Here is a 26900-nt window from a genome sequence, read left to right as displayed (position 1 = left end):
TGGCAGCGTGGTGACACACAAAGCAGGGCTGCCCCAGACGGTCCCCAGAGGAATGTTAGGCTCCCTGGTGCCCCGGGGCGTTGCCACTGCCCCAATCCCTGCCTGCGGAAGCTGCAATTACCTCAGAGCACGAGACCAGCCTCCCACCTGACTGAGTCAGCCGAAGACAACAACACGTCTCCACCGCCACACACTGGCACAAACAGCCAAGCCACTCAGTCTGGGAGCCAGCGGCGGAGAGGCCAGCCCCCGCAGGGCCAGGAGCCACCCCGGGTCGCGCAGCAGCTGCCCTCGCTCCGGCTCCACGGAGTGGAGTGCTGTTTCTTCCTCCTGGGGTTTTTCCACTGCCCTATCAAGTAACCAGGCCACTCCTGTCCCTCTGGGAAACTCCCGTCGCCAGGAACGCTCAGCTTTTTCGGCTCTCCTGGACACGCGTACGCAGGTCCCTGCTGAGCAGAAACCCGGAGGCCTCTGCTTCTGCCAGCGAAGGCTGCCTCCCTGATTCTCGCCGTTCACTGCTCCAGCGGGACCAGATGGCCCCCAGCTGCCCTTGAACCGGGCTTCTGAGGTACCAGGCTTGTCTGCTGGCTCCCTGGGGCCCCATGGAGATCTGGCGGAAAGGCTCCTTCCGCAGCGCCTCCTTCTTCAAGCGGCTGAGCCTGCGGCGGCCGCGGAGACTGCGGCGACAGGGCAGCGTGCTCAGCCAGGCCAGCACGGCTGGAGGGGACCACGAGGAGTACAGCAACCGGGAGGTCGTCCGGGAGCTGCGAGGGAGGCCAGATGGCCGGCGCCTGCCACTGTGGGGGGACGAGCAGCCCCGGGCCACCCTGCTGGCCCCGCCCAAACCCCCGCGCCTCTACCGAGAAAGCTCCAGCTGCCCCAACATCCTGGAGTCCCCGTCCACCTACACTGCAACCTACTCTGCCACCCTGCCCTCCGCGCTCTCCCTGGCGGACGCCCTCTACCAATACTCCGACGAGGACCTTTCGGACACGCCCCCCTTCCAGAGGACACCTGCTCCAGACCTCAGCGATCCCTTCTTCTCCTTCAAAATTGACCTAGGGATTTCACTTCTTGAGGAAGTTCTACAGATGCTGAGGGAGCAATTTCCCAGTGAGCCCAGCTTCTGAATGGGGGGAGGGTGGCCAGAGGTGGGTGAAAGAGCCAGAAGCCTGGGGACCCAGAGAAGGAGGGGACAGTCGTGGATTAAGGTAGGGATAGGAATCCAGGTCCCTGCCTTCCCTCTGGGTCCTGAACAGTTCTCTGAGTCACCCCAGAGTGGAGGGACAGAGGTACAGAGGCAAGCTGGAAATGTGAGGGGGCACCTGCTGGCAGGAGCCCTGAAGGCAGCTAGCTAGGCTGGGAAAGGAAGGCCACACCTGCAACCACAGGGACCAGGCAGAGGCCAGCAGAGAGGGAGGGAAGCATAAGGGGTGAGTCCAGGAGCGGAGGACGTGCAGACTGGGCACGACAGATGGGTGCCCTGCACCAGCTCCCTCTGAAGCCACTGTCAACAGAATGAGGTTACAGGACAGGTCTGGGCAAAAGTGGTCCAATCCAGGCTGGAGAGGAAAGTGGGAGACCTAAGGGGAGAGGGATGAAACAGGCATGACCTTGTACAGTATGGTAGCCACTAGCTGCACGTGGCTGTTTAACTGAAATTAAATACAATTAAAAATTCAGCCCTCAGTCACACTAGCCACGTTTCAGGTGCTCGACAGCCACATATGACTAACGGCTACCACACTGGACAGTGCAGAGTGAACGTTAACATCACTGGAGAAAGTTCTACTGGGCAGCACAGGCCTAGACCATGGCCTGGGGCCTGGTGGGGGGAAGGGGGAAGCATATGGGGCCTGCAAGGGAAGGGAGGGGCTGACAGAGTAGGAAGAGTGAGGCAGGTAGAGATACACAGTGTAACTCTGGAAAAGCGCCAAACAAATCACTAGCAGAAAAGGGGGCATGAGAGACTCAAAGTGCCAGTAGAGCTGCCCGGAGCACGAGCACTCCCTGGTGCCCAAGGAGGGAGGCTCTGGGGAACGCCAGGCACAGACAGCTTGCGAAAGGGGGCTCTGGAGAACGCCAGGCACAGACAGCTTGCGAAAGGGGGCTCTGGGGATTCCCAGAGTTATTAGTGACGGGACCCTTGGGAAATGCAACAAAAAACAGTGGCAGGTTTCCCTCCTTCCTGCGCCCATGAGAATATGGGAGGGAGCACTGGATCAGGGACAGACACGAAGCTCAGAGCTGTTACAATGAAGAGGCAAGCTGGTCTCCAGAATCCTCACCAGGACTGAGGAACTTTGCTTTGCTCAAAACCTCTGACAACGGGGCTACGACCCCACCCTGAGGCCTGGCCAGAAGACTTGGAGCAGAGCCCAGTTGGCCGCATGAGCTTCTGACACCCCAGGCCTTTCCAGGTGTGGCAGAGGGGGAAGGGAAGCCTGGACACACAGCACCTCCACAACCCAAACCTGTGGCCTCCCCCTTCCCTCCTCTTGTGTGGCTGTGCTGAACTGAAAGCCCCCGTGGGATGGTGATAAAGAGAGCTCTTTGTAACACAGCCTATGGAGTGCCGTCTGGGGCTCTGAAATGCTGGGCCTTAACTGTGGGGAAACAGTCTCTAAAGAAGGATCCCAAGTCAAGCTCAGACCAGGTCCTTTGCCTCCTCTGTCCAGGGTCTGGGACACACTCTAGAGAGCTCCCCATCCTCACGGCCAGGTGAGGGGCGTGGTGGCGGGGTGCCTGAGGCAATGGGAGTGGAGCCCTTGCTGACCCGTAGAGTGGAACATAAGCCTTCGTGGAGCCGTGAGGACTAAGAGCCGGTGTTGGGCGTGTCAGCTCAAGTGCATGCTTTACCACAAGTCGGGCACCAGGCAGCACCTCAGTGTCGGCAGGGTAGCCAGTGTTATTTCTAAAGAGGAGATATTGCCTCTTGACATTAGGTGCCCATCTGGGACAGCCATGGACACACCTGGAAGGAAGCTGGGGAAGGAAGCAGCCACCCTCATCACCGGCCCCTTCCCTGAAGCACCAGGTCATCTCAGCGCCAAATGCTTCACACTGCAACCAAGCGACCCGCAGGCCAGGACAATGCCTTTGGGTGATGATGAGAGACCCCAAAGGGGACCAGAACATGGAAAATAAGGTCTAAGAGGTCTGCATAGGGTGGGCCCCGCTGGCACTCAGAGAGGAAAGGGGATCAGCAAGGAATCACAGTCCTCCTGCTTGGATTGGCGGACCTGCCAATTCCTGATGACTGGGATTTGCGAGGAAAGGGCCCTGAGAAGAGCCCAAACAGGAAGAGGCGCCCCGAAGCCTGAGCAGGCCCAGCTGCGTGAGGCCTGGCTCCTTACCTGGGACAGTCCTGGGTGGTTAGGGCCCATTGTGCTCTGGGGCCGTCCCTCCAACCAGGAAATCTTCAGAGGGTTATCGACTAGGCCCACTTCATTCTGGACAGCCAGCTCCTGTCACATACAGCATCCGGTCCTGGTCCCATCACTCCAGTCGGCTACAAAGTAGCTCTCGCTACCCCCACAGAAAGAACCAGAACCAGCGCTCTCATCCTCCAAGCAAAGCACAGCAAACTTCATACAATGGTGTGCTGAAGCTCTGACCCTCCTTGTGTGCCATGTGAGCTTTCTGACTGGGGAGTGGGGAAAGGGGAGAAGGCAGTGCGAGGGCTCCAACCTGGAGGCGTGCTGGCTTCCAGGGGAAGGTGGAGGGTGTGGAGCCAGGCAGCAGGAATTAAAGCCATCCCCGGAATATTCTCCTGTCCATCCCTTCACTCGCTGTGCCTCTACTCCTGGGAGCTGGAGGGGCTCTGGGAAATCTTGGCTCTGAGCTGGCCCAGAGATCCCCTGGGAGTGTGGACACCTAAGCTCAGAGGGCCTACAGAACTGGATTCCTCCCCTGGAAAGGCAGGGCTGTCGGTAGCCCCCAAAGCCCCACATAGCACTCACCGCAGCCTTGATGGTTGCAAACTCCACCACGGCGGTGCCTGCCTTCTTACTGGACAGTACCAGGTTGAGCACCTCTCCGTACTGTGAAGATAAGGGGGACCCGGTAAGCGTGGCTCAGCCTTCAGGATGGCCCAGCTCACACCAGAGACAAGCCTGAGCCACCCAGAGGCCACTAGGCCATTTTTAGCCGGGGTATAACCTCTCATTGCTAGGTTCAACCAGAAAGGGGATATCAGAGATGGGAAAGAAAGGTTCCCCCGCCCCTCGGGAATGCAGAGGACAGCAAAGGAGAGCTTGGTAGACGTGGGAATTTAGACCAGCAGAGACGCACAGCTGCCTCAGCAACTGAAGGAGGTTAAGAGGATGGGGCTTTGGTGCCAGACAATAGCCTCCTCTCGCCCCACAAATGCAGCCAAGCCCTTTGCTTCTAAGGATGGCAAGGGAAGGGGCACATGGCAACATGAGTGACTGGAAGGCTGTGGCCTGGGGAGAAGGTCTATGACACAGAAAAAAAGGCAGGTAGAGATGGGAAGGAAGGTTAGGCCTGGAGATCCTGGGGTTTGGGCTGAGGTGGGGCCTGAGATGATGGGTTAGGGGGAAGTCAGCAGGGCAGACCTTTTGAAAAAGCCGCAGGAGGACATCTCTGGAATAGCGGCCTTGTGACTTGCTCTTCCACTTGAGCTGAAAAGATAGCAGTGGGTGTCACCATTAAACACTGACTTCTCAACAGAACCAGACCCTGCACGTGAGCTTTACAGTCTGAGCAGACACCCCCCTTCAAAGTACTGGTAATCTAAGGAGCACCCCCCAAAATGCATTCCCCTTGAAAACAGGCAGGTGGCCTGCTCATCCACAGCTACGCTTCCAGCCCTATAAGATGCTCTCCTTCGAGGGCCTCAGGGAGGGCTGCCCTGCAGCCTTTCACGGCCAGCTCTGAGAGGCCATCCTGATGCCCAGGCAGTGGGAAGATGGAAGGATGGGATGTGGGTAGTGGTGTGGCTCCCAGAGATCCAGCGTCCCCGCCAGAAGCACCTGTGCCCATGGAAGCATCTGTTCTGCTGAGAGGAGATGGTGTGAGGTGGCCCGTAGATCCGCAGGGCTCACCTTTAGCTTGGGGGTTCCTCTGCTTTCAGGATTTTCTGCCATTCCTAGAAAATTTAGGAAAATTAGCAAGGTAGAATATGATGGAATCAGAGGTTCTCTTTCCCAAAGGAGACACAGCCCAGGGCCAAAGGAACTAGAAAAGATCACTCCTGACCAAGGGCAGTATTTGCCCCGCCCTGCTGTGGAGCCTGGTAGGGCAAGTAGAGGCAATCCCACCCCAACCCTGAGGAGCTGTCACCTTGGGACAGCTGCCCAGCTGCCTGCCCTAGGCCATGGTCAGCACTCTGCCAACGAAGGGCTATGAACACCTACGGGGGGCAGAAGGTAGAGGTATAGACCACACAATTCTACTGAAACAAAGTACCCCAGAGCCTTCCCCGCCCCGCCCTGGTGATCTGCTCCAAAATAGAGCCAGCTCTGCTTGGGACTAAGATAAATGGGGCCAGGAGATCGCAGGTAGAGTGAAAATCCAATAGGCCTCAGAGAACTGGTAAGAAGAGACAGGTGGCATGTGTCCAAGTGGGGTGCCCAGGGGGTTCCAGCAAGTGGAAGCTTCCAGAACAACTTCCCTGAGCAGCCACTGTGGCCACTCTGGGCATCAAGAGCTGCTTCAGAGTGGGAGGCAGGTTTGGGGGATGGACTCTCACCTCTCAACCTCTGTTCCCGTTCCTGGCGTATCTGCTCCTGGATCACCCTCTGCTGCTCCTCCAGCTGCCGGGAACCCTCTTCTCGCAGGCGTTTGATCTGCAGAGTGGGAGTTGGGGAGGGTGACAGTTCTGTGCAGATCCAGTTCCAGGTTGGCTCACCTTGCAAAGGTCCCTGGGACATTCCACCTGCAAGCTAGGCTCAGCAACCTGCAGGTGGGACAGATCACCCAGATCCCACAGAAGAAAGTGGAAATGGCATGCCCTCTCCAGCCACAGCAACCCCTTTGCTCCACCAGCCTCCTCCCCCTCAGATGGCTGCAGTGCCTGGACACTCACCTCTTGCTCTAGTGTCCCGGTGCTCTGGCTCTCCTCCTCCTCCTCCTCGTCGCTGCCGTGGGCCTGGGCCTGCCGCTCCCGGGCCTCCAGGTCTACGAACAAGGGTTGAATGACCCAATGTCTGGTCTAAGCAGTTTCTACATGGCCCCAGCCTACCAGGCTCTGGCTGCTTCCCCAAAGTCTCACACAGCATGAACCTATACAGTAACTCTGGCCCCTCCCTCAATGCCCATGTGCTCCCAAATTAATTTCCATTGAGAAAAGTCCTAACAAGGAAGAGAATAGGATCCAGCTCGGTGGCCAGGGTCTGAAAAAGTTAAAGCAGCTCACGCTGACCAAGCGGGTTCTCCAAACGGTGAACAAGGTGTGGGTGGGTGCTTATGTCAGCAGCCCAGCGCCACGGGTCAGGGCTGCCAGTGGATGGAGCTCCTGGCCTCTGTTCCTGTGGTTTGGCACCACAGCCTGACCTGCGACCTTGCCATGGCTTTGATGCTCTTCCCACCACTGAGCTTGAGTTCCCACAGAATCTTCTTTTTTTTTTTGGCTGCATTGGGTCTTCATTGCTGCACGCAGGCTTTCTCTAGTTGTGGCGAACAGGGGCTACTCTTCGTTGCAGTGCGCGGGCTTCTCATTGCGGTGGCTTCTCATGTTGCGGAGCACGGGCTCTAGGCGTGTGGGCTTCAGTAGTTGTGGCTTGCGGGCTCTAGAGCGCAGGCTCAGTAGTTGTGACGCACGGGCTTTGTTGCTCCACGGCATGTGCACTAGGGATTGAACCCGTGTCCCCTGCATTGGCAGACGGATTCTTAACCACCGCACCACCAGGGAAGTCTCACAGTGGAATCTTCAACCTCCCCCCTCAACTCACATTTACCAAGCCTCACTGTGGACCCGGCTACAACGGCTCCTACAGGGATGGCAGCCACCATGCAAGGACATCACCCCAGGTCCTGGAGCCTTCCCACCTTCCAAGAGAAACCTGCTTGTGGACCTGTCCCAGGCCAGCTGCTGTGACAAATGCTTCTTTCAGGTCTGGGACACACCACTTTGTTTTCTGTTCACTTTACTTACCTAAACTCTTCAGGTTTGTTTGTTTTTGATGGATGTACTGGGATGGTATATGTACATAATAAATATATGGATGTGAAGCAGGCAAGAGGAAGGGGAGAAAAATCGAGTAAAGCATGCTTGGACCAATCTTATGGGGGTGATGAAAATGTTCTAAAATTGATTTAGAGTCATAGTTGCACCATTTGGTAAATTTACTAAAAATCACTGAATTGTTCACTTGAAATGGATGGACGATATGATATACAAAATATATGTCAATAAAGCTGTTTCTTAAAAGACAAACGCCTGGATCTCTTTGGATTCTTCTGAGAGGATTTCACGGAGTGAAAGCTCTGTGCAGAGCTGGGACGAATGAAAAAGAACCAGGACGGCATGGCCAACAAGAACGCTGACTGTACTCATGCTGTGTGGGTTCAAATCCTGGCTCCAGCAAGTTCTTATCCTTTTGGTGCCTTAGCCTCTTTTGTCTATAAAAAGTGGGTTTCATAACACCCAGCTCCTTGGATAGTTGTAATAATTAAAGGAGGCACTAAAACACCTGTCACAGCGCTTAGCTAATAGCACACCTAGTCACTGTTATTATTCCTATGACTGTCCTTTAGGAGCCACCCCTGAGAACAGGGTTCTGCCCAGAGCCGGGGCCGCCAAGCTCTGAGTTGCTGGAACTGAAGCTGCAGGAGGAAAGGTGGGGGAGCTGCAGGAAAGCGGTCCAGGGAAACTGCAGGCTACCAGCACCACGATGTCACCTACCAAGCTTCACTTTCTTCCTTCTCTCATCAAGTTTCTGGGTCCTCTCTGCTGCCTGCTTTTTGGCTTTCCTGACCTTGTCATATGCAGCCTGGCAGAAGAAAGGAACACAGAGGAGCAGTCAGCCAGGGAACACACACAGAGCCCAGCCACCTCCCCGGCCCTGCCACTAGCCCTAGAGCCATCAGGAGGCAGTCTGGTGACAGGGTCTCCAGGCTAGGACAGCAAGGACTGTGATGCATGGCCAAGTATAGAGGATGAAGCACACAGTGGTCTATAAATGTGGAGTAATTTAGATAGAGAAGGATGAGCTTACCCTGGCGGCAGCATCGGTCAGTACCTCCAAGGCCTGAGAAAGCTGATGGAAGAGTTCAGCTAAACATAGGGATCAAAAAAGAGAGAGGAGAAAAGTAAAGTTAGACTTGATGATGGTGTACTCCCTCCAGAGAGCACCTCAAAGAAGCCACAGGCTGCTAGAAAAGCAGACATCAGCAGATGATGGACTAGCAAGGAAGGGTGAGTGCATCAGCAATTGACCAGATGCTCCCAACATGCGAAGTGCAGCCTTGGGGCCCAGCGCCCAAAGCCAGGCTGTGTGCGTTGGCCTCCCACGGCACTCACACCACACCCAGGTGGGTTGGCCTCCTTCTCCCCATGCCTAGGAGAGGCTCACCTGCTCTGGGATTATCCGGATTTTTGTCTGGGTGGCAGGAGAGGGCCTTCTGCCTATATGCCTTCTTTATCTGGAAGAGTCAAGATTTGGTTATTTACTCTCTCACCCCAGGACGGAAAGGAAAACATTGTTAAAGTGATAAGGGAAATCCAGGGAGTGCTCTCCATCGCTAAAAGAAAGGCTGCTACACTGAAACCGTCACCTCACAAACACAGAGGAGACCTGCAGTGGGGGCAAAGGCCGTGGAGGGAGCTGACCACTGCCCTGCAGCAGAGGGGCTGGGCCTGCTTCCGCTGAGCACCAGTCTTACCACTGTGGATGTCAGAGGGCTCCTGGAGGGGGGCAGATGTCCCTATAGCCACCCAGAAACAGGCACTCTCACACACTCATGGTGTAATGTAATGTAAACCAGGGCAACCTTTTGCCCTGGAGGGAAATATAGCCATCAAAATTTAAAATGTGGTTGGTCTCGGCTCCTCGTCATGTCCTACGGTCCCTTAGATATGTACCGGAACCCGGGGGCCTCGGGAACCCCGCTCCGGGACTTCAACAGCATCATCCAGACGTGCAACGGCAACATCCAGCAGATCAGCCAAGCCAGAGAAATAACTTGTACATGCTGCTAAGGACTAAGTTGTTCAGTTTCTACTTAGGAGAAGAGTCACTCAGCAATCACCTGGAAGATTTTGCTTAATTATTGTTTCTTAACAGACTTAGAGGCTATTAACACATCTGTGTTTTTGTAAGCTGCTCACATAAAGAATTTGATGAGCCAACTAAGAACTAAGCAAGATTCAAGCAAGCTACAGGAAAATCTGCAACAGTTACAGCACTCTACAAATCAGCTTGCCAAGGAAACAAATGAATTACTGAAGGAATTAGGGTCCTTGCCCCTTCCTTTATCTACTTCAGAACAGCACCAGCAGAAACTTCAGAAGGAACGTCTCATGAATGACTTCTCTGCAGCCTTAAACAATTTCCAGGCTGTGCAGAGAAGGGTATCTGAAAAGGAAAAGGAGAGTATTGCCAGAGCAAGAGCTGGATCTCGTCTTTCTGTGGAGGAGAGGCAAAGAGAGGAGCAACTCGTCTCATGTGACAGCCATGAGGAGTGGAACCAGATGCAGAGCCAGGAGGATGAGGTGGCCATCACTGAACAGGATTTGGAACTTATTAAAGAGAGGGAAACGGCAATTCAGCAGCTGAAGGCTGATATTTTGGATGTCAATCAGATATTTAAAGATTTGGCAATGATGATCCATGACCAAGGTGATCTCATTGACAGCATAGAAGCCAATGTGGAAAGCTCAGAGGTGCATGTAGAAAGAGCCACTGATCAGTTACAGCGAGCTGCTTACTATCAGAAAAAATCTCGCAAGAAGATCTGTATCCTGGTGCTTGTCCTGTCAGTGATTATTGTAATCTTGGGACTTATTTTGTGGCTAGTTAATAAATGAAGTGATTGCCTCCGAGCCTTCTCCTGCTGAGCTGTTTTCAAGGGCAAGTGCTTGCTGGAGTCTTGCCAGAACAAACTGATCACAAGAAGACAGAATACACCAGAATGTCCTGTAATAATTTAGTTAGAAACTAACTACTAACTAGTCCTTGGAATTAGTGACCTGTGGAGACAGTATTTATCAATTTATGTATACATTTTATTGATGTCTCAAATTAAGAATTAATTTATGTGGATTTTGCTTTCTCTTATATTTTGATTGCCCTTCATCCCAAGTGTTTACTGAAAATTACATTCTAGATATTCTTGTTTTGGTAGGTAACACTATAGTCTTGTAATATTGTCTTTCTATGTACATACAAGATTTACCTTTTTACTAGCAACTGAGATAGAATTACTTTCTGTCACCCAGCATATTGGAGTCTGTCAGAAACTGTGTAATAAGCCAGCAATTTTTATTATTTAATATTTGTTTGAATTTCTAAGAAGCCTGCCCCCTATATGCTTTGAAAGGTTTTGGCAATATATTTAACTAGAGAATTAAAAATTGCACAGGTGATCCAGATTAAATGAGAAGTAACTATTTGAGCTGGTCAGCTGTTGGGGTGTGTGTTAATCTGGGTTTAAGTTTATTATCTGCTAGTGTCATCGACTGCAATTCATCCATATATACACTAAATGATCTTGTTCACTTTTTGAAGAGTTTAATTTAATTAACATTATGATTCTCTGTGGGGTTCCTCTCCCACCTGTCTGTATAGAAGGGGAGAATTAGACAAAGCGTTCTTCTGGAGAGCAAATAGGAATTGTTTGGAATGATTTAATCTTTTGTTGTTGTTGCTCAGTTGTGGTTCTGCATTCCTGGTAAATGATGAATGTTGCCATCAAAAGGCTGCCCCCTACCCTAATAAGGTTTGCTGGGCATTTGATGGCAGGAAGATTTTAAAAGCTAGACTGAAGTTGGTTTAAAATTTAGTCCTGTGAACCTGGCGATAAAGCAAAGGTTCTTTTTTGTAAATAATACTGGTTTGGAATAGTGATGTTAGACTTATCCTAATTTATGAACAAGAGATTAATCTCTCCATGCATAGTTTTAGACAAAACTGTTTCAATAAAAGATTGCTGTCTTGTAACATAAAAAAAAAAAATTTTTAATGTACTTTCCCTTTGACTTACTCTGGAATTTGGACTTGTAGAAGCATGCCAAAATAAATATGCAAGGATGTCCACTAAAACATAGTTTATATTAGCCCCAAAGTGGAGCCAACCAAAATCTCCAACAACGGAGACCCATTAAAAAAATTACCATAGACTGAAGTCTGTATGTGCTTTCTAGAAAGATCTTCAAGTCCTCATCACAAGAAAAAAAAAAATAACAATGTATGGTAACAAATAGCAAAGCATTACGTTGTACAAAATGTGCCAATTATATACCTCAACTTAAGAAAAAGAAAGAGATATCTTCAAGGTATGGTGCATGAAAAAAACAAGGCTTAGTATATACAATGATCATTTTGGGGTTGAAAATAAGAAAATAAAAGAAATGTAAATAGTTAGAGACACTTGGGCATGTGCACAGCCCTTGTTTTCTCTTCTTTCCTCAAAGCAATCGTAAACTTGTGGTTTCCTTTGGAAAGAAGCTGAAAGTGGAGGGGAAGGAAACATTTACTTCTCATTTTATACTTTTCTGTAGTTCAAATTTTCAAACCTTAAACATGTCTTACTTTATTATCTTTTTTATTGATAATGGGGGTTATCCTGGTGGCAAGGCTATGGTCCTTTTTTAGTTTTTATCTTTGCACCTCTCTGTATTAAAAAGAAAATGTTTTATTTCTTATATTAGTAAAAATTAGCAAAAATAAGCAAACATAGCCACCAAGATTCCCTTATTCCACACACATAAGGGAAGGCAGAGCACAAAATCCCAGAAGCTACCCTCTGCTTCCTGAGGCCTTGCTCTCAGTTCTGCCTGCACACCTTACCTACTGCTCAAACCTCCTGGGAGGAGGAGCCTCTAGACCAGAACCTCTACCAGTAAGTAAGAAGACTGGCTTCCCAGGCTTCCCAGAGGGAACCAATAAACACTTCTATCCAAAGTGTGCTAAATAAGGGGCTTCGGAGGCAAGCAGCCAGCACCCCCTGGGGAGGGCCTGCGGGCAGGTGCCTAACTCTACTCCCACCTCCAGAGCTAAGGAGGGCCAGGAGCCACCTAGCCCAGGGCCTCTGGGGTGTGCTGCCACCTGCTGGGCCACGCCTAGAAACACACCTGGCAGGGCAACCAAGCCCATCTAGCTCTCCTGGCTGAGCCTGAGGAAGCAGGAACCACTCCCAGGACAGGCTTTGAGCAGAGAGGGTGTAGATGTGCTTCCCTGCTCCCCAACCTTCCCAACTGCCCGCCTATGTTCACCTCCCACCCCAACTCATGTCTTCACCATTAAAAAGAAATGACAACAATAACAAAATCTAGCTTTTTTCACTATTAAGAAATAATAATAAGGGAAGGGGAGGTGATAGTTTTATATATAGTCTCACACTTGGAATGTTATCTTTTTTTTTATAAATTTATTTTATTTATTTGGCTGTGTTGGGTCTTCGTTTCTGTGCGAGGGCTTTCTCTAGTTGCGGTGAGCGGGGGCCACTCTTCATCACGGTTTGCGGGCCTCTCATTGTCGCAGCCTCTCCCGTTGCGGAGCACAGGCTCCAGACGCACAGGCTCAGTAGTTGTGGCACACGGGCTTAGTTGCTCCGCGGCATGTGGGATCTTCCCAGACCAGGGCTCGAACCCGTGTCCCCTGCATTGGCAGGCGGATTCTCAACCACTGCGCCACCAGGGAAGCCCTGGAATGTTATCTTTACTCTTTTTTTTTTTGCGGTACGCGGGCCTCACTGTTGTGGCCTCTCCCGTTGCGGAGCACAGGCTCCGGACGCGCAGGCTCAGCGGCCATGGCTCACGGGCCCAGCCGCTCCGCAGCATGCGGGATCTTCCCGGACCGGGGCACAAACCCATGGTCCCCTGCATCGGCAGGTGGACTCTCAACCACTGTGCCACTAGGGAAGCCCCATCTTTACTCTTTAGGCACCTTATCATTCATCTTTTCTCCCTTTTACTCTTTCTTTTCCTTTCTCCATTATGCCCAGGGCTTTATTTCTTTTTATTTTAAACCAAGCCTTTATTATATATTCTTTATATTTAAGGGTCCTTTATTTGTTTTTTCAAGAAGTAAAACAATACAAAAAATATACAAAGAGAGAGCTAAAAAGCTAATGTTCTTTCTCCATTTCCCCAGCCCTCTCTCCAAGGTTCCAGTGTTAACTGGATGGTGGGTGTCCTTCTAAACCTTCCCCCTTGATCATTCCAACAAATGATCTGGGGTCTTTGGGGTCTTGTTTCTGCCTCTCCACCCCCACCTCTCTCTCTCTGATCCCAGGCCCTTTCTCTGAACTGGCTGAGAGGAAGAGGAAGGGAGAAGAGGGTGTATATTGCCTCAATTTGTAACACCGCCCTCGGAATGAGCTTCCTCAGGACCAGGATTAGCAGGCGTGCACTACTGATACTGGAGGATTTTGTGGAAGATGGTTTCTTTTATATCATGGGGCTCTTATTAAAGAGTTACATGTTCTTTTTTGTAAATCTAAGAGGGACAGTAAAAGGGAGAGAGGAGCTAAGAAGGAATAGCACGAAAGAAAAATAAAAGAAGCATGGGGGTGTGGGGTAGTAGTACATTCTTCATTTCCTTTTCTTTTTTTAAAGAATACTTTACAGATTTTTATTCTAAAGGAATGATATTAAATATTGTTTTGTGGGTTTTTTTTTTGTTGTTGTTGTATGCAGGCCTCTCACTGTTGTGGCCTCTCCCGCTGCGGAACACAGGCTCCGGACACGCAGGCTCAGCAGCCATGATGGCTCACAGGCCCAGCCGCTCCGTGGCACGTGGGATCTTCCCGGACCGGGGCACGAACCCATGGTCCCCTGCATCGGCAGGCGGACTCTCAACCACTGCGCCACCAGGGAAGCCCTTGTTTTGTGTTTTATAATTCATTTTATATGTTCTATATCAGAAGATTGTTTTTTTTTCACTTAAACAGGAAAACAAAACTGTTCAAACAAAAAACTAATTATATAATAATGGGAAATACTCTACATATATTAATTTGCTTCCTTATCAATTCTCTTTCCAGAATGTGTTCCTTTGACATATGTCTTTAACTGTCTCAACAAACTTTATGTGAAGCAATAGTACAACTGGACCTAGGTCACCTCACTCCCTGTCTGGGTGGACCCCCATCTTACCCCCACCCCTCCAGCCTCCCACACTCCCAACATCTACAACCAAACACAACTGCCCCAATCAACTTGATGTATCCTGGACCCCTATTCCCTCAAGGCCTGACTGGGCCTCCATTTCCAAATCACCCTTTAAAGGTGTAAGGGGTTGAACATTCTGTGTTTCAAGAACCTATTGGAAAAATTTACCAGTCTCATGAGTAGGGGGAGAGGTCAGGCCAGAAAGTCAAGGTCAGGCTGGTATTCATTTTTAGAGAGGAATGTCTAAGGGTAAGAGGGGAGCTCTCCGACAGCCCTTCAGTACAGCACCGAATCTACCCTACCTCCCAGGTCCACTCATGGAGCAGCTAGGATATGGAGGGGCTGAGCTGGAGCTGGGGATACAGAGGAAAATCAGGAATTTCCCTGACACTGAAGAGGAAGGACACTGCTTAGCAAGGAAGATGGCTATGAAAACAATGAATTACACTGAGGCTGTAAGATGCCTGTAAGAGAGGGCCCTAAGAATGGAAACAAAGAGAAAAGAATGGCTAATTTTAGCCCTGAGGGCCTCACAGAGGAGGCAATATCTGAGCTGGATCTGAAAGGTGAGTAACAGTTCTCCAAGCAGGGCCAGAAAGGGTATTCAAGACAGAGGATGTGGAACAGCCCAACTTCTCTTCAAGCCCCAGACAAGCTTAGAGAAGAAATATGTTTTCCTTTACTGAGGAATAAGTACTGAGAAGAGAAAAAGACATGAAAAAGGAGAGACATGGTTGCAATAAAACATGGGAATAAAAATAATGTTTTTGTCAAAGAATATTTTGGTTAATTAAAAAAAAAATTCAACCAAAGAAAAGTAATAGAAGAACATACCAACAAGTTTTAACACACAAACTTGGGGTGAAGAAATGCTAGGGAATGAGAGCATACATGAAGGCAAAGAAATGCAAACTGGGCTGAGAAGAGGAGAAAAAGATTAAAGTTAACTCAGGTATGATACTGAAAGTACAAGAAAGTTAACGTGATTCATAAGGTATGTGTAATTCATAAAACAGAGAGTAGAACAATTAGAAGGGAAAGCCCCACAGTGCATATGAGCAGGGCGAGATGTGGAGAGCCTTCTGAGTCCAAAAGTAATGAACCAGGATGAATGACTGAGGAGGCATTTGGGGTCTCCAAGCCCAAAGAACTTGAACCTCAAAGTTCTCTGTGACCTAATCAAAGTTTATTGTAAAGCACAAAGGCAAGATTAATGGAACATATAAGCATGGCCAAGAAACAAATAGTAATAAATGTAAAAATTCAATGTATAGTAAAAAGTATTACTAAAATCCAATACACTGAGTGAAAAGAAAAAGGTTTTAGCTCTTCATCTCAAACCATATACCAAAATAATTCCAGATAGATAAAAAAACTAAATACAAAAAAAGAAACTAAAAGAACCTAAAGAAAATGATGGTAAAGAAAGAAAATGATGGGACTTTTAATCTGCTTTTAGGATGAGGAAGAAATTCCTAAGCATTAAAACAAGGGAAGGAATCACACATGCATGCACACACACATGCATACTTATACAAAATGAATGGATTTACAAATGAAAAAATTTTAATTTCTCTAAGTAAAAAATCATAGACAAAATTAAAAGATGAGGGATATGATAACAGAGAGAAGTATGTGCATGAAATATGACACACAACACAGTCTTCACTATGCAAAGAAATCATGCAGAAAAAGACAAGCAAGAAAAAGACAAACTACAAGAAAACAGAAAGAACATGAAGAAACAATTCATAGAATATAAATGGTTAATAACAAGAAAAATGTGCACAGCAAAGGAAACAATAAACAAAATGAAAAGAAAACCCTCAGAATGGGAGAAAATATTTGCAAATGAAGCAACTGACAAGGGATTAATCTCCAAAATACACAAACAGCTCATGCAGCTCAATATCAAAAAAACAAATGACCCAATCAAAAAACAGGCAGAAGACCTAAATAGACATTTCTCCAAAGAAGACATACAGATAGCCAACAAACACATGAAAAAATGCTCAGCATCACTAGTTATTACAGAAATGCAAATCAAAACTACAATGAGGTATCACCTCACATTGGTCAAAATGGCCATCATAAAAAAATCTACAAACAATAAATGCTGGAGAGGGTGTGGAGAAAAGGGAACCCTCCTACACTGTTGGTGAGAATGTAAATTGGTACAACCACTATGGAGAACAATATGGAGGCTCCTTAAAAAACTAAAAATAGAGCTACCATATGACCCAGCAATCCCACTCCTAGGCATATATCCAGAGAAAACCATAATTCGAAAGGATGCATGCACCCCAATGTTCATTGCAGCACTATTTACAATAGCCAGGACACACAAACAACCTAAATGTACATCGACAGAGGAACGGCTAAAGAACATGTGGTACATATACACAATGGAATATTACTCAGCCATAAAAGGAATGAAATAGTGCCATTTGCAGAGATGTGGATGGACCTAGAGATTGTTGTATATACTGAAGTAAGTCAGAAAGAGAAAAACAAATATCATATAATATCACTTGTATGTGGAATCTAGAAAAATGGTAGAGATTAATTTATTTGCAAAGCAGAAATAGAGTCACAGATGTAGGGAATAAACTTATGGTTACCAAGTGAGGAAAGGAAGGGTGGAATAAATTGGGAGATTGAGACTGACATATATACACTACTATGTATAAAACAAATAACTAGTGAGAACCTACTGTGTAGCACAGGGAACTCTACTCAATGCTCTGTGGTGACCTAAATGGGAAGGAAATCTAAAAGAGAGTGGATATATGTATATGTATGACTGATTAGCTTTGCTGTTCAGCAAGAAACTAACACAACATTGTAAAGCAACTATACTCCAATAAAAATTAATTAAAAAGAAAAACATGAGGGATTTCCCTGGTGGCGCAGTGGTTAAGAATCTGCCTGCCGGGCTTCCCTGGTGGCGCAGTGGTTGAGAGTCTGCCTGCCGGTGGTCCAGTGGTAAAGAATCTGTCTTACAATGCAGGGGACGCAGGTTCAATCCCTGGTCAGGGAACTAAGATCTCACATGCTGCCGGGCAACTAAGCCCGAGTGCCACAACTACTGAGCTTACGCGCCTCAACCAAAGCCTGCGTGCCACACACTACAGAGCCCACACTCTCTGGAACCGCATGCCACAACTACAGAGCCCACCTGCCCTGGAGCCTGCACGCCACAACTAGAGAAGAGAAAATCCACATGCCACAACTACAGAGAAGCCCACGCACCACAACAAAAAGGCTGCACGCTGCAACGAAAGATTCCCCATGCCTCAATGAAAATCCTGCATGCCACAACTAAGATCTGATGCAGCCAAAAACAAACAAACAAACCCCAAGACCCCTCTATATGCTGTCTACAAGAGACTCACTTCAAGGGCTTCCCTGGTGGTGCAGTGGTTGGGAGTCCGCCTGCCGATGCAGGGGATGCGGGTTCGTGCCCTGGTCCGGGAGGATCCCACATGCCGCGGAGCGGCTGGGCCTGTGAGCCATGGCCGCTGAGCCTGCACGTCTGGAGCCTGTGCTCCGCAGCAGGAGAGGCCACAACGGTGAGAGGCCTGCGTACCGCAAAAAAAAAAAGAGACTCACTTCAGACGTAAGGACACACACAGACTGAAAGTGAAGGGATGGAAAAGATATTTTATGCAAATGAAAACCAAAAAAAGCTGGGGCAGCTATACTTATATCAGACAAAATAGGCTTTAAAACAAAGACTGTAATAAGAGACAAAGAAGGTCATTACATAATGATAAAGGAGTCAACCCATCAAGAGGATATAACATTTGTAAATATTTATGCACGCAACACAGTAGCACCGAAATATATAAAGCAAATATTAACAGACCTAAAGGGAAGCATAGACAGCAATACAATGATAGTAGAGGATTTTAATACCCCTCTTTTGTCAATGGATAGATCATCCAGACAGCATATCAATAAGGAAACATCGGCCTTAAATAACACATTAGTTCAGATGGACTTAACAGACATATATATAACACTCCACCTAAAAGCAACAGAATAGGGGCTTCCCTGGTGGCACGGTGGTTAAGAATCCACCTGTCAATGCAGGGGACACAGGATTGAACCCTGGTCCAGGAAGATCCCACATGCCACGGAGCAAATAAGCCCATGCACCACAACTACTGAGCCTGCACTCTAGAGCACGTGAGCCAAAACTACTGAGCCTGCATGCTACAACTACTGAAACCTGCATGCCTAGAGCCCATGCTGTGCAACAAGAGAAGTCACTGCAATGAGAAGCCCACACACCGCAACAGAGTAGCCCCCACTCGCCGCAACTAGAGGAAGCCTGCACACAGCAACAAAGACCCAATGCAGTCAAAAATAAATAAATAAAATAAATAAATTAAAAGAAAAAAAGCAACAGAATACACATTCTTCTTAAGCACACATGGAACATTCTGCAGGACAGATCATATATTAGGCCACAAAACAAGTCAATAAATTTAAGAAGACTGAAATCATATCGAGCATCTTTTCTGACCACAATGGCATGAAACTAGAAATCAATTACAAGAAGGGAACTGGAAAATTCAAATATATGGAGATTAAACAACATGCTACCAAACAACCAATGGTTCAAAGAAAGATCAATGAAAGCAAGATCTTATTTTTTGAAAAGATAAGACAGATGAACTTTTAGCTAGACTCGCCAAGAAAAAGAGAGGACTCAAATAAATAAAATCAGAAATGAAAGATGAGCCATTATAATTGATATCATAGAAATACAAAGGATCATGAGACTACTCTGAACAATTATATGCCAAAAAATTGGACAACCTAGAAGAAATGGATAAATTCACAGAAACATACAACCTACCAAGACTGAATAATGAAGAAACATAAAATCTGAACAGACCAATTGCCAGTAAGGAGGTTGAATCAGTAAATAAAAATCTCCTAATAAACAAAAGTTCAGGACCAGACAGCTTAACTGGTGAATTCTACCAAACATTTAAAGAAGAATTAGGGACTTCCCTGGTGACGCAGTGGTTAAGAATCCGCCTGCCAATGCAGGGGACATGGATTCAATCTCTGGTCCAGGAAGATGCCACATGCCGCACAGCAGCTAAGCCCGTGCACCACAACTACTGAGCCTGCACTCTAGAGCCCGCAAGCCACAACTACTGAGCCCGTATGCCACAACTACTGAAGCCTGTGTGCCTAGAGCCCATGTTCCACAAGAGAAGCTACCTCAATGAGAAGCCCGCACACTGCAATGAAGAGTAGCCCCCACTCACCACAACTAAAGAAAGCCCGCGCACAGCAATGAAGACCAAACACAGCCTAAAATTTTTTAAAAATTTGTTTAAATAAATTTTTAAAAGTTAAAAAAAAAATAAAGAAGAATTAATACTAATCCTTCTCACTCTTGCAAAGAATAGAAGAGGAGGACACATTTCCAAACTATCTTTGCAAGGCCAGCATTATTGCCCTGATACCAAAACCAGACAAGGATGCCACAAGAAAAGAAAATTATAGGCCAACACCCATGATGAACACTGATGCAAAAATTGTCAACAAAATATTAGCAAACAGAATTAAACAATAATATGTACATTAAAGGATCATACATAATGATCAAGTGGGATTTATTCTAGGGATGCAAGGATAGTTCAACATCCACAAATCAATTAATGTGAAACACTATATTAACAAAATGAAAGATAAACATCTTATGATGATCTCAAGAGATGCAGAAAGGCATTTGACAAAATTCAACATCCATTTATAAAAACTCTCAACAAAGTGGGTATAGAGGGAATATACTTCAACTTAATAAAGGCCATATATGACAAGTCCACAGCTAATATCATGCTCCATGGTGAAAAGCTGAAAGCTTTGCCTCTAAGAATCAGGAACAAGACAAGGATGCCTACTCTACCCTCTTTCATTCACCATAGTACTGGAAGTCCTAGCCAGAGCAATTAGGCAAGGAAAAGAAATAAAAGGCTCCAAATCAAAAAGGAAGATGTAAAACTGTCATTATTTGCAGATGACATATTATATATATAGAAAACCCTAAAGAGTCCACCAAAAAAACTGTTAGAATAAAAGAATTCAGTAAAGTGGCAGGATACAAAATCAATACACAAAAGTCTCTTGCATTTCTAGGCACTAACAATGGATGATCAGAAAGAGAAATTAAGAAAACAATCCCATTTACAATTTCATCAAAAAGAATAAAATACCTAAAAATAAATTTAGCTAAGGAGGTGAAAGATCTGTACACTGAAAACAAAAAGACAATGATTAAAGAAGTTGAAGAAGACCAAATAAGAGGAAAGATATTCCATGCTCATGGTGTGGAAGAATTAATATTGTTTAAATGTCTTTACTACCCAAAGCAATCTATGGATTCAATGCAATCCCTATCAAAATTCCAATGGCATTTTCACAGGAAAAAAAAAAAAATCCTAAAATTTGTATGGACCCACAAAAGACCCCAAAAAGGCAAAGCAATCTTGAGAAAGAAGAACAAAGCTAGAGGCATCAGATGTCCTGGTTTCAAACTATTTACAAAGTTACAGTAATCAAAACTGTATGGTATTGGCATAGAAACAGACACCTTGATCAATGGAACAGAACAGCCCAGAAATAAACCCACATATACAGTCAATTAATTTACAACAAAGGAGCCAAGACTATGTAATGGGGAAAGGACAAAGAAGCCAAGAATATGCAATGGGAAAAGAACAGTCTCTTCAATAAATGGTGTTGCAGGGAGGGGAGGGATAAATTAGGAGCTTGGGATTAACATACACACACTGCTGTATATAAAACAGATAACCAACAAGAACCTACTGTATAGCACAGGGAACTCTACTCAGTATTCTGTAATAACCTACATGGGTAAAGAATCTGAAAAAGAATGAATATATGTATATGTATAACTGAATCACTCTGCTGTACACCTGAAACAAACACAACATTGTAAATCAGCTATACTCCAATAAAAAAATTTTCCCCAATAAAATTTTAAAAAATAAAAAATGGTGTTGGGGAAATTGCATTCCCCATTTTGCATTTTGCCACATGCAAAAGAATGAAACTGGATTGCTATCTTACCCATACACAAAAATTAACTCAAAATGGATTAAAGACTTGAATGTAAGACCTGAAATTATATAACTCCAAAAAGAAAACATAGGGAGTAAGCTCCTTAACATTGGTCTTGGTAATGATTTTTTTTTTTTTTTTGGATTTGAGAGCAAAAGCAACAAATGCAAAAAATAAACAAGTGGGACTACATCAAACTAAAAAGCTTCTGCACAGCAAAGGAAACCATCAACAAAATGAAAAGGCAACTATGGAATGGGAGTAAATATTTGCAAATCATATATCTGATAAGGGGTTAATATCCAAAATATATAAAGAACTCATACAATTCAATAGCAAACAAACAAACAAAAAAACCCAAAAACAACCTACAAACAAACAAACAACAAAAAACCCAATCTGATTAATAAATGGGCAGAGGATCTGAACAGACATTTTTCCAAAGAAGATATACAGATGGCCAACAAGTACATGAAAAGGTGCTCAACATCACTATCCATCAGGCAAATGCAAATCAAAATCACAACAAGATACTACCTTACCAAAAAGACAAGAATAAGTGTTGGTAAGGATGTGGAGAACAGGGAACTCACGTGCACTATTAGTGCAGCCACTATGAAAAACTGTATACAGATTCCTCAAAAAATTAAAAATAGAACTACTGGGAATTCCCTGACAGTCCAGTGGTTAAAACTCTGAACCTTCACTGCCAAAGGCCTGGATGTATCCCTGGTCATGGAACTAAGATCCCACAAGCCGCACGGCATGGCCTAAATAAATAAATAAATATTTTAAAATAAAAAACAGAACTACCAAATGATCCAGCAATTCCACTTCTGGGTATTTATCCAAAAGAAATGAAAACACTAACTTGAAAATATAATGCACCCCCATGTTCAATGCAGCATTATTTTACAGTAGCCAAGACATGGAAACAACCTAAGTGTCTACTGATGGATAAAGAAGATGTGAGATTATACATATACATATACACACACACACATACACACACAGATAGATAGATAGATATACTCATTCAGCCATAAAAAAGGAAATCTTTCCATTAGACAATATGGATGGACCTTGAGGGCATTATGCTGAGTGAAATGAGTCAGACAGAGAAAGACAAATATCATATGAGCTTATTTACATGTGGAATCTAAAAAACAAACAAACAAGAAACAATTCATAGATACAGAGAACAGATTGGTGGTTGCTAGAGGCAGGCAGTTGGGGGAGGGTGGGGGGAGCAAAATGTCAAAATGTACAGACTCCCAGTTATAAAATAAATAAGCCATAGGGATGTAATGTACAGCATGGCAACTACACTTAATACTGTACTGTTTATTTGAGAGTTACTAAGAGAGTAGATCTTAAAAGTTCTTATCACAAGAAAAAACAAATTTTAACTATGTACAGTGATGGGTGTAATTTACTTAGACTTATTATGTTCATCATTTCACAATATATACATCAAACATATCGAATCATTATGTTGTATACCTGAAACTAATATATGTCAATTATATCTAGAAAAACAGGGGACTTCCCTGGTGGCACAGTGGTTAAGAATCCGCCTGCCAATGCAGGGGACATGGGTTCGAGTCCTGGTCCGGGAAGATCCCACATGCCGTGGAGCAACTAAGCTCATGCGCCACAACTACTGAGCCTGTGCTCTAGGGCCCATGAGCCACAACTACTGAAGCCCCAGCACCTAGAGCCCGTGCTCTGCAACAAGAGATGCCACAGAAATGAGGAGCCCGTACACCACAACGAAGAGTAGCCCCCGCTTGCGCCAACTAAAGAAAGCCTGTGTGCAGCAACAAAGACCCAACACAGCCAAAAATAAATAATAAATTTATTTTTAAAAATAAAAAAACAAAAAGCAAAAAACCAGGGATGTTGAGCTTCTTTCAACTATTCTAAGCTAGGAAGTAGCATGGTTCACGGAAAGAAAGAAGGCTCTGGAGTCTAACATGTGTTTTCAAATTTTGAATCTTCCGCATACTACTAGCGTGACCTTGGGCAAATTACTGGATCTCACTCAGCCTTAGGTTCTTCAACTACGAAGTGTGGAAAGTATCCCATACACATAGGGCTGTTGTGAGGATTAAAGAAAATAACCCATGTGAAGTACCTAACAAAAACCAGGCACTCAATATAAGGTCCAAACCTCTTGTTTATCCACTCCTGAGAGGGAGGTAAATTGTGACACCAGCCCAGGACAATGCCAACCTGACAGGAACTCCAGGGATGGACATGGGTCCACAATGGGCCCAGGTGAGTCCAGTATGAATTCTTGAGGTGTACAACAAGGCTGGTTTCAGGTCTGCTGGGGGCAGCTCTAAAATTCTATCCTTGGTTAGCCCCCAGGGGCTCTGAACTACTCTCATTCAAAGCGTAGGGGGTATGGGTAAGTAGCCTGAGATCTTCCAGAGTGGCCATGAACCAAAACCCAGCTGGCCTAAGAATGCTGGCCAAGTGTGTCTGTCCTGATTAACTAGTTATTACTATGGTTAGCTGCTAAGCCTGCCCTGGGCAAAGCCCACTGCTAGGTTTTAGCCTCAAAGGCCAGTTCTGACTTTGAACCGGTTGGCCTGGAGTTTGGTGTTTTGTGTTACAAATAAGACTCCCAGCTTTGCCCAGCCCTCCTGGAGTGACTGGTGCCTGAAGAATTTCTCATCATGTAAACACAACTCTCCTACAGCAGGCCTTTGAAAAGCTTCCGTGTCGATATTGTTTATTACGAAATATTCTACCTTATTAGCTAGCAGCTCAAGAGGCTGGATTCAGGGCAAAAAGATGCAACAATATTTTTCTTAACTATGATAAGTTGGGAAGGAAGAGGAACTTTCAGAAGAACAAAGAAACAGTAGGATCCTACATGTAATGATGTGAGAGAAAGACAGGACCATCTAATCCCAGGCATTCGGGTTGGCAGCTCCTCTATGAAACCGAGTCTGCAAGTGCTGGGACACCTAGGCAAGGTTGAAGCAGCCACTGGAAGGTGCCAAAAGCTACTGAATTGTCTTAACACTTGCAGTTTTCCTTCCTTACCTATAGGTTTCTCCTAAATCCCCAGGTTTCTCTAGCACTTGGAAACATTCATTTGCATTTCCTGAGACTTCACAGAAAGGGGGCCCCTTCACAGTTGAGGGGCCTCTCACCCAAAGCCCCCTGCCCAGACCATGGTTTTTTGGAGGACCAGGCTGTCTCCAAGGCTCAGCCCCAGAATAACAGAGATCTCAGATGAACATAAGCTCCACGAGGACTTTAAACTCCAATTTGCAGAAGTGTGGTCTTCCTCCTGATGTCTTTCTAAAATATTACTGCCTTTCCCCATCCTAGGACACTACTTGAATTTAATGTCTTCCATATCTCAGGATCATCATTCAGAACAGAAACTACTGAACAGTACATGTTCAGATGCTACTGAGGGCAGAGTCAGGCTTTCCCTACGCTTCCTTAGGTGGTAATGATCTTAAATTCTACTCTTTTTATAGTTTCTCTATCTCCTCCCCAGTCAGCCTCTACTAGACTGTGCCAGATGCCAGCCTGTCTCTGAAGTGCTTATTATCTGCTGTTTCTTTTCTGGTATGGTCTGGAAAAACAGATAAACTGGTTATGATTGTGCCTCAAATGAGGGCATACAGGTACAGGAAATTATGGGGGTTCTTACGAATAAAGGGAATGTGCTTTAGGGGGCAGGGAGTTTTGCCTATCCCCAGGGGCCAGAACTGTGCACTAGACAGCACCTGGTACTCAGTAGGCAAACAGTAAATATCTATTGAATGAAAGGGGCACATGTCCATTTGTTCTCAACCAAACACAATTAGGAAGCCTCAACTATGTCAATTACTTCAGGCCTATTGAAGAGCAGAAAGAAGTGGGTGCTATCCCAACCCTAGGAGACCTTCCCACACTATTTCATAATTTCCCCTTCTACCTGCTAACACTTCCTTTTGAGAAACTAAGCCTGGAAAAGGGAAGAAATCACTACAGCAGACTGATAAGAGAACTGCAGTGGGAACTAAATGTTATCCCCCCAGAGCCCACATCACAGACGGGAATAATGAGTCATGAATTAGCAGCCACCCACTCAGCCCTTCCCGGGGCTCCATAACTGATTTCGCCACTCACAGCAACCTGAGCCCAGAGCAGGGAAAGGAGCCTGGAGCTGGGTCTCCCGCCATCTCCACTGCGTGGCGCCAGGCACACAACAGGGCCTCTGACAATCCACCTGCCTTCAGTTTCACCTCTTATAAGGAATCAACTCCTGACTCACACAAAAAAGCCAAGCACTAAGGGGTCCAATAAATATAAAATAGCCATCATTAAACTTAAAAGAAAAGTGCCCTACATAGAAGAGATCATTATTTTTTAAAAGGCTGCTATCCTTTCTTATAATAAAACTTGGAGCCAAGTAAGCAGTACAAGTAATTAAGCCCAGTTCTCAAAAGCCAGACTCGTAAGTCAGACTCAGATACAGAGGGCACACAGGGAGGTCACTCTATGTGACAACAGGTACTGAATGAACAAACCATGCCAGTGAATCAGCTAGGAAGCCATTACAGGCCCAGTTCCAGGAATGGTAACAGTCAGTAATCTAGGCCTGGGCAGTAATTTCTCCCTAAGCCTGGGGGAGGCAGACAGTTCCCTAAGCCTGGGGGAGGCAGACAGTTCCCCAACCCTGTACTAACCACAACACCAGAGGTTATGTGACTGCCTGATGTCATAGGCAGGAAGTAAACCACAGAGCTCTAGGCACTTACCTGGAAGTCCCCTCTGCCTAAAAGATTGGCCACTTTCATTCCTTACAGCCTGTGGTCCACACTGCAACAGCACTACATAGAAATTCCCAAATTCCTGCGGAAACCAGACTGCTCCAAAGGCTCTGAGCAAGCAGGGTGCCAGCCACCCCTCAGACCAGCACCCCTTAGTTCAACATTCCCAAAATGTGGGCCTGCTGGTGGTAACGAGATGCTGGGGACACCCGGACCTCACACCAACATCTCTTGTAGTCTGCTAACCATGGCCCACAGTCCAGACTCAGGACAGTGACCTGTGCAGCCTGAACCAACTGAGACCATGCACAGAGCCTGGGCTGCTTCTCCCCATATGTTGCCCCTATGCACCCTAAAGGATCTGGATCCCCAGCCCATCCTGAGGTCACTCTTCTGGTCCTCATACCCCTCGGGCTCTCACCTCTGGGTCCCCCTTTAGCACTCCCAGTATCCCTTCCTGGGCCTCAACCCCTTCCCTGCCCTCCTTCTCAGCCCACTTCCCCAAGCCAGCTATCCACCGGGCGCACAGTCTACAGCCCTTCTCCTCCTCCGATGCCCCCTTCTCTCAGGCCCTGGCCTCTCCCTCCTACCCTTACCCTAAGCAGGCTTACATCATGCTCAGACTCTAAAATCCTCACCTGCATTCTTCTATCAGGTTGGAGATTCCCACCCCTCAGATCTGTCAGATACCCTGGGTCTGGCGGCCCCTCACC

At 46.4% G+C, this 26900-nt stretch overlaps 2 protein-coding genes and 1 pseudogene across 6 annotated transcripts in view; 2 read left to right on the top strand and 1 right to left on the bottom strand.

Moving 5' to 3' along the window:
- DNAJC17 (DnaJ heat shock protein family (Hsp40) member C17) overlaps positions 1–26900 on the bottom strand; it is a 39161-nt gene that overhangs the window by 1870 nt on the left and 10391 nt on the right. The window contains exons 2-10 of one of the 5 annotated variants that reach the window (XR_003001421.1): positions 8538–8607; positions 8181–8239; positions 7868–7955; positions 6050–6141; positions 5714–5810; positions 4995–5110; positions 4578–4643; positions 3963–4043; positions 3357–3528 (exon numbers count right to left, since the gene is read on the bottom strand). Coding sequence is in view for 4 of the 5 variants with exons in the window: in XM_024732380.1 (XP_024588148.1) it covers positions 3186–3467; positions 3963–4043; positions 4578–4643; positions 4995–5110; positions 5714–5810; positions 6050–6141; positions 7868–7955; positions 8181–8239; positions 8538–8607 (951 nt within the window). In the remaining variant the exon portion in view is untranslated. Of the gene's footprint in view, positions 1–1192; positions 3529–3962; positions 4044–4577; positions 4644–4994; positions 5111–5713; positions 5811–6049; positions 6142–7867; positions 7956–8180; positions 8240–8537; positions 8608–26900 lie in introns of those variants that run through there. The other 4 variants (XM_024732381.1, XM_024732382.1, XM_024732380.1 and 1 more) reach the window with 4 other exon arrangements.
- Positions 127–1163, top strand: CUNH15orf62 (chromosome unknown C15orf62 homolog). The gene has a single exon (XM_024732384.1). The coding sequence runs from the start codon at positions 603–605 to the stop codon at positions 1128–1130; it is 528 nt and encodes a 175-aa protein (XP_024588152.1). The 5' UTR covers positions 127–602; the 3' UTR covers positions 1131–1163.
- LOC112391161 (syntaxin-12 pseudogene) lies at positions 9290–10194 on the top strand (annotated as a pseudogene).

Source organism: Neophocaena asiaeorientalis, unplaced genomic scaffold, assembly GCF_003031525.2.
Source record: "Neophocaena asiaeorientalis asiaeorientalis breed wild unplaced genomic scaffold, Neophocaena_asiaeorientalis_V1.1 scaffold119, whole genome shotgun sequence".
Taxonomy (NCBI): domain Eukaryota; kingdom Metazoa; phylum Chordata; class Mammalia; order Artiodactyla; family Phocoenidae; genus Neophocaena; species Neophocaena asiaeorientalis.
The sequence above is the reverse complement of the archived record's forward strand: the minus strand, read 5'-3'. Positions and strand labels throughout refer to the sequence as shown.

Bases quoted from the DNA above. Each gene is read 5' to 3' on its own strand.
- CUNH15orf62 (XM_024732384.1), top strand. From the start codon at position 603: ATGGAGATCTGGCGGAAAGGCTCCTTCCGCAGCGCCTCCTTCTTCAAG.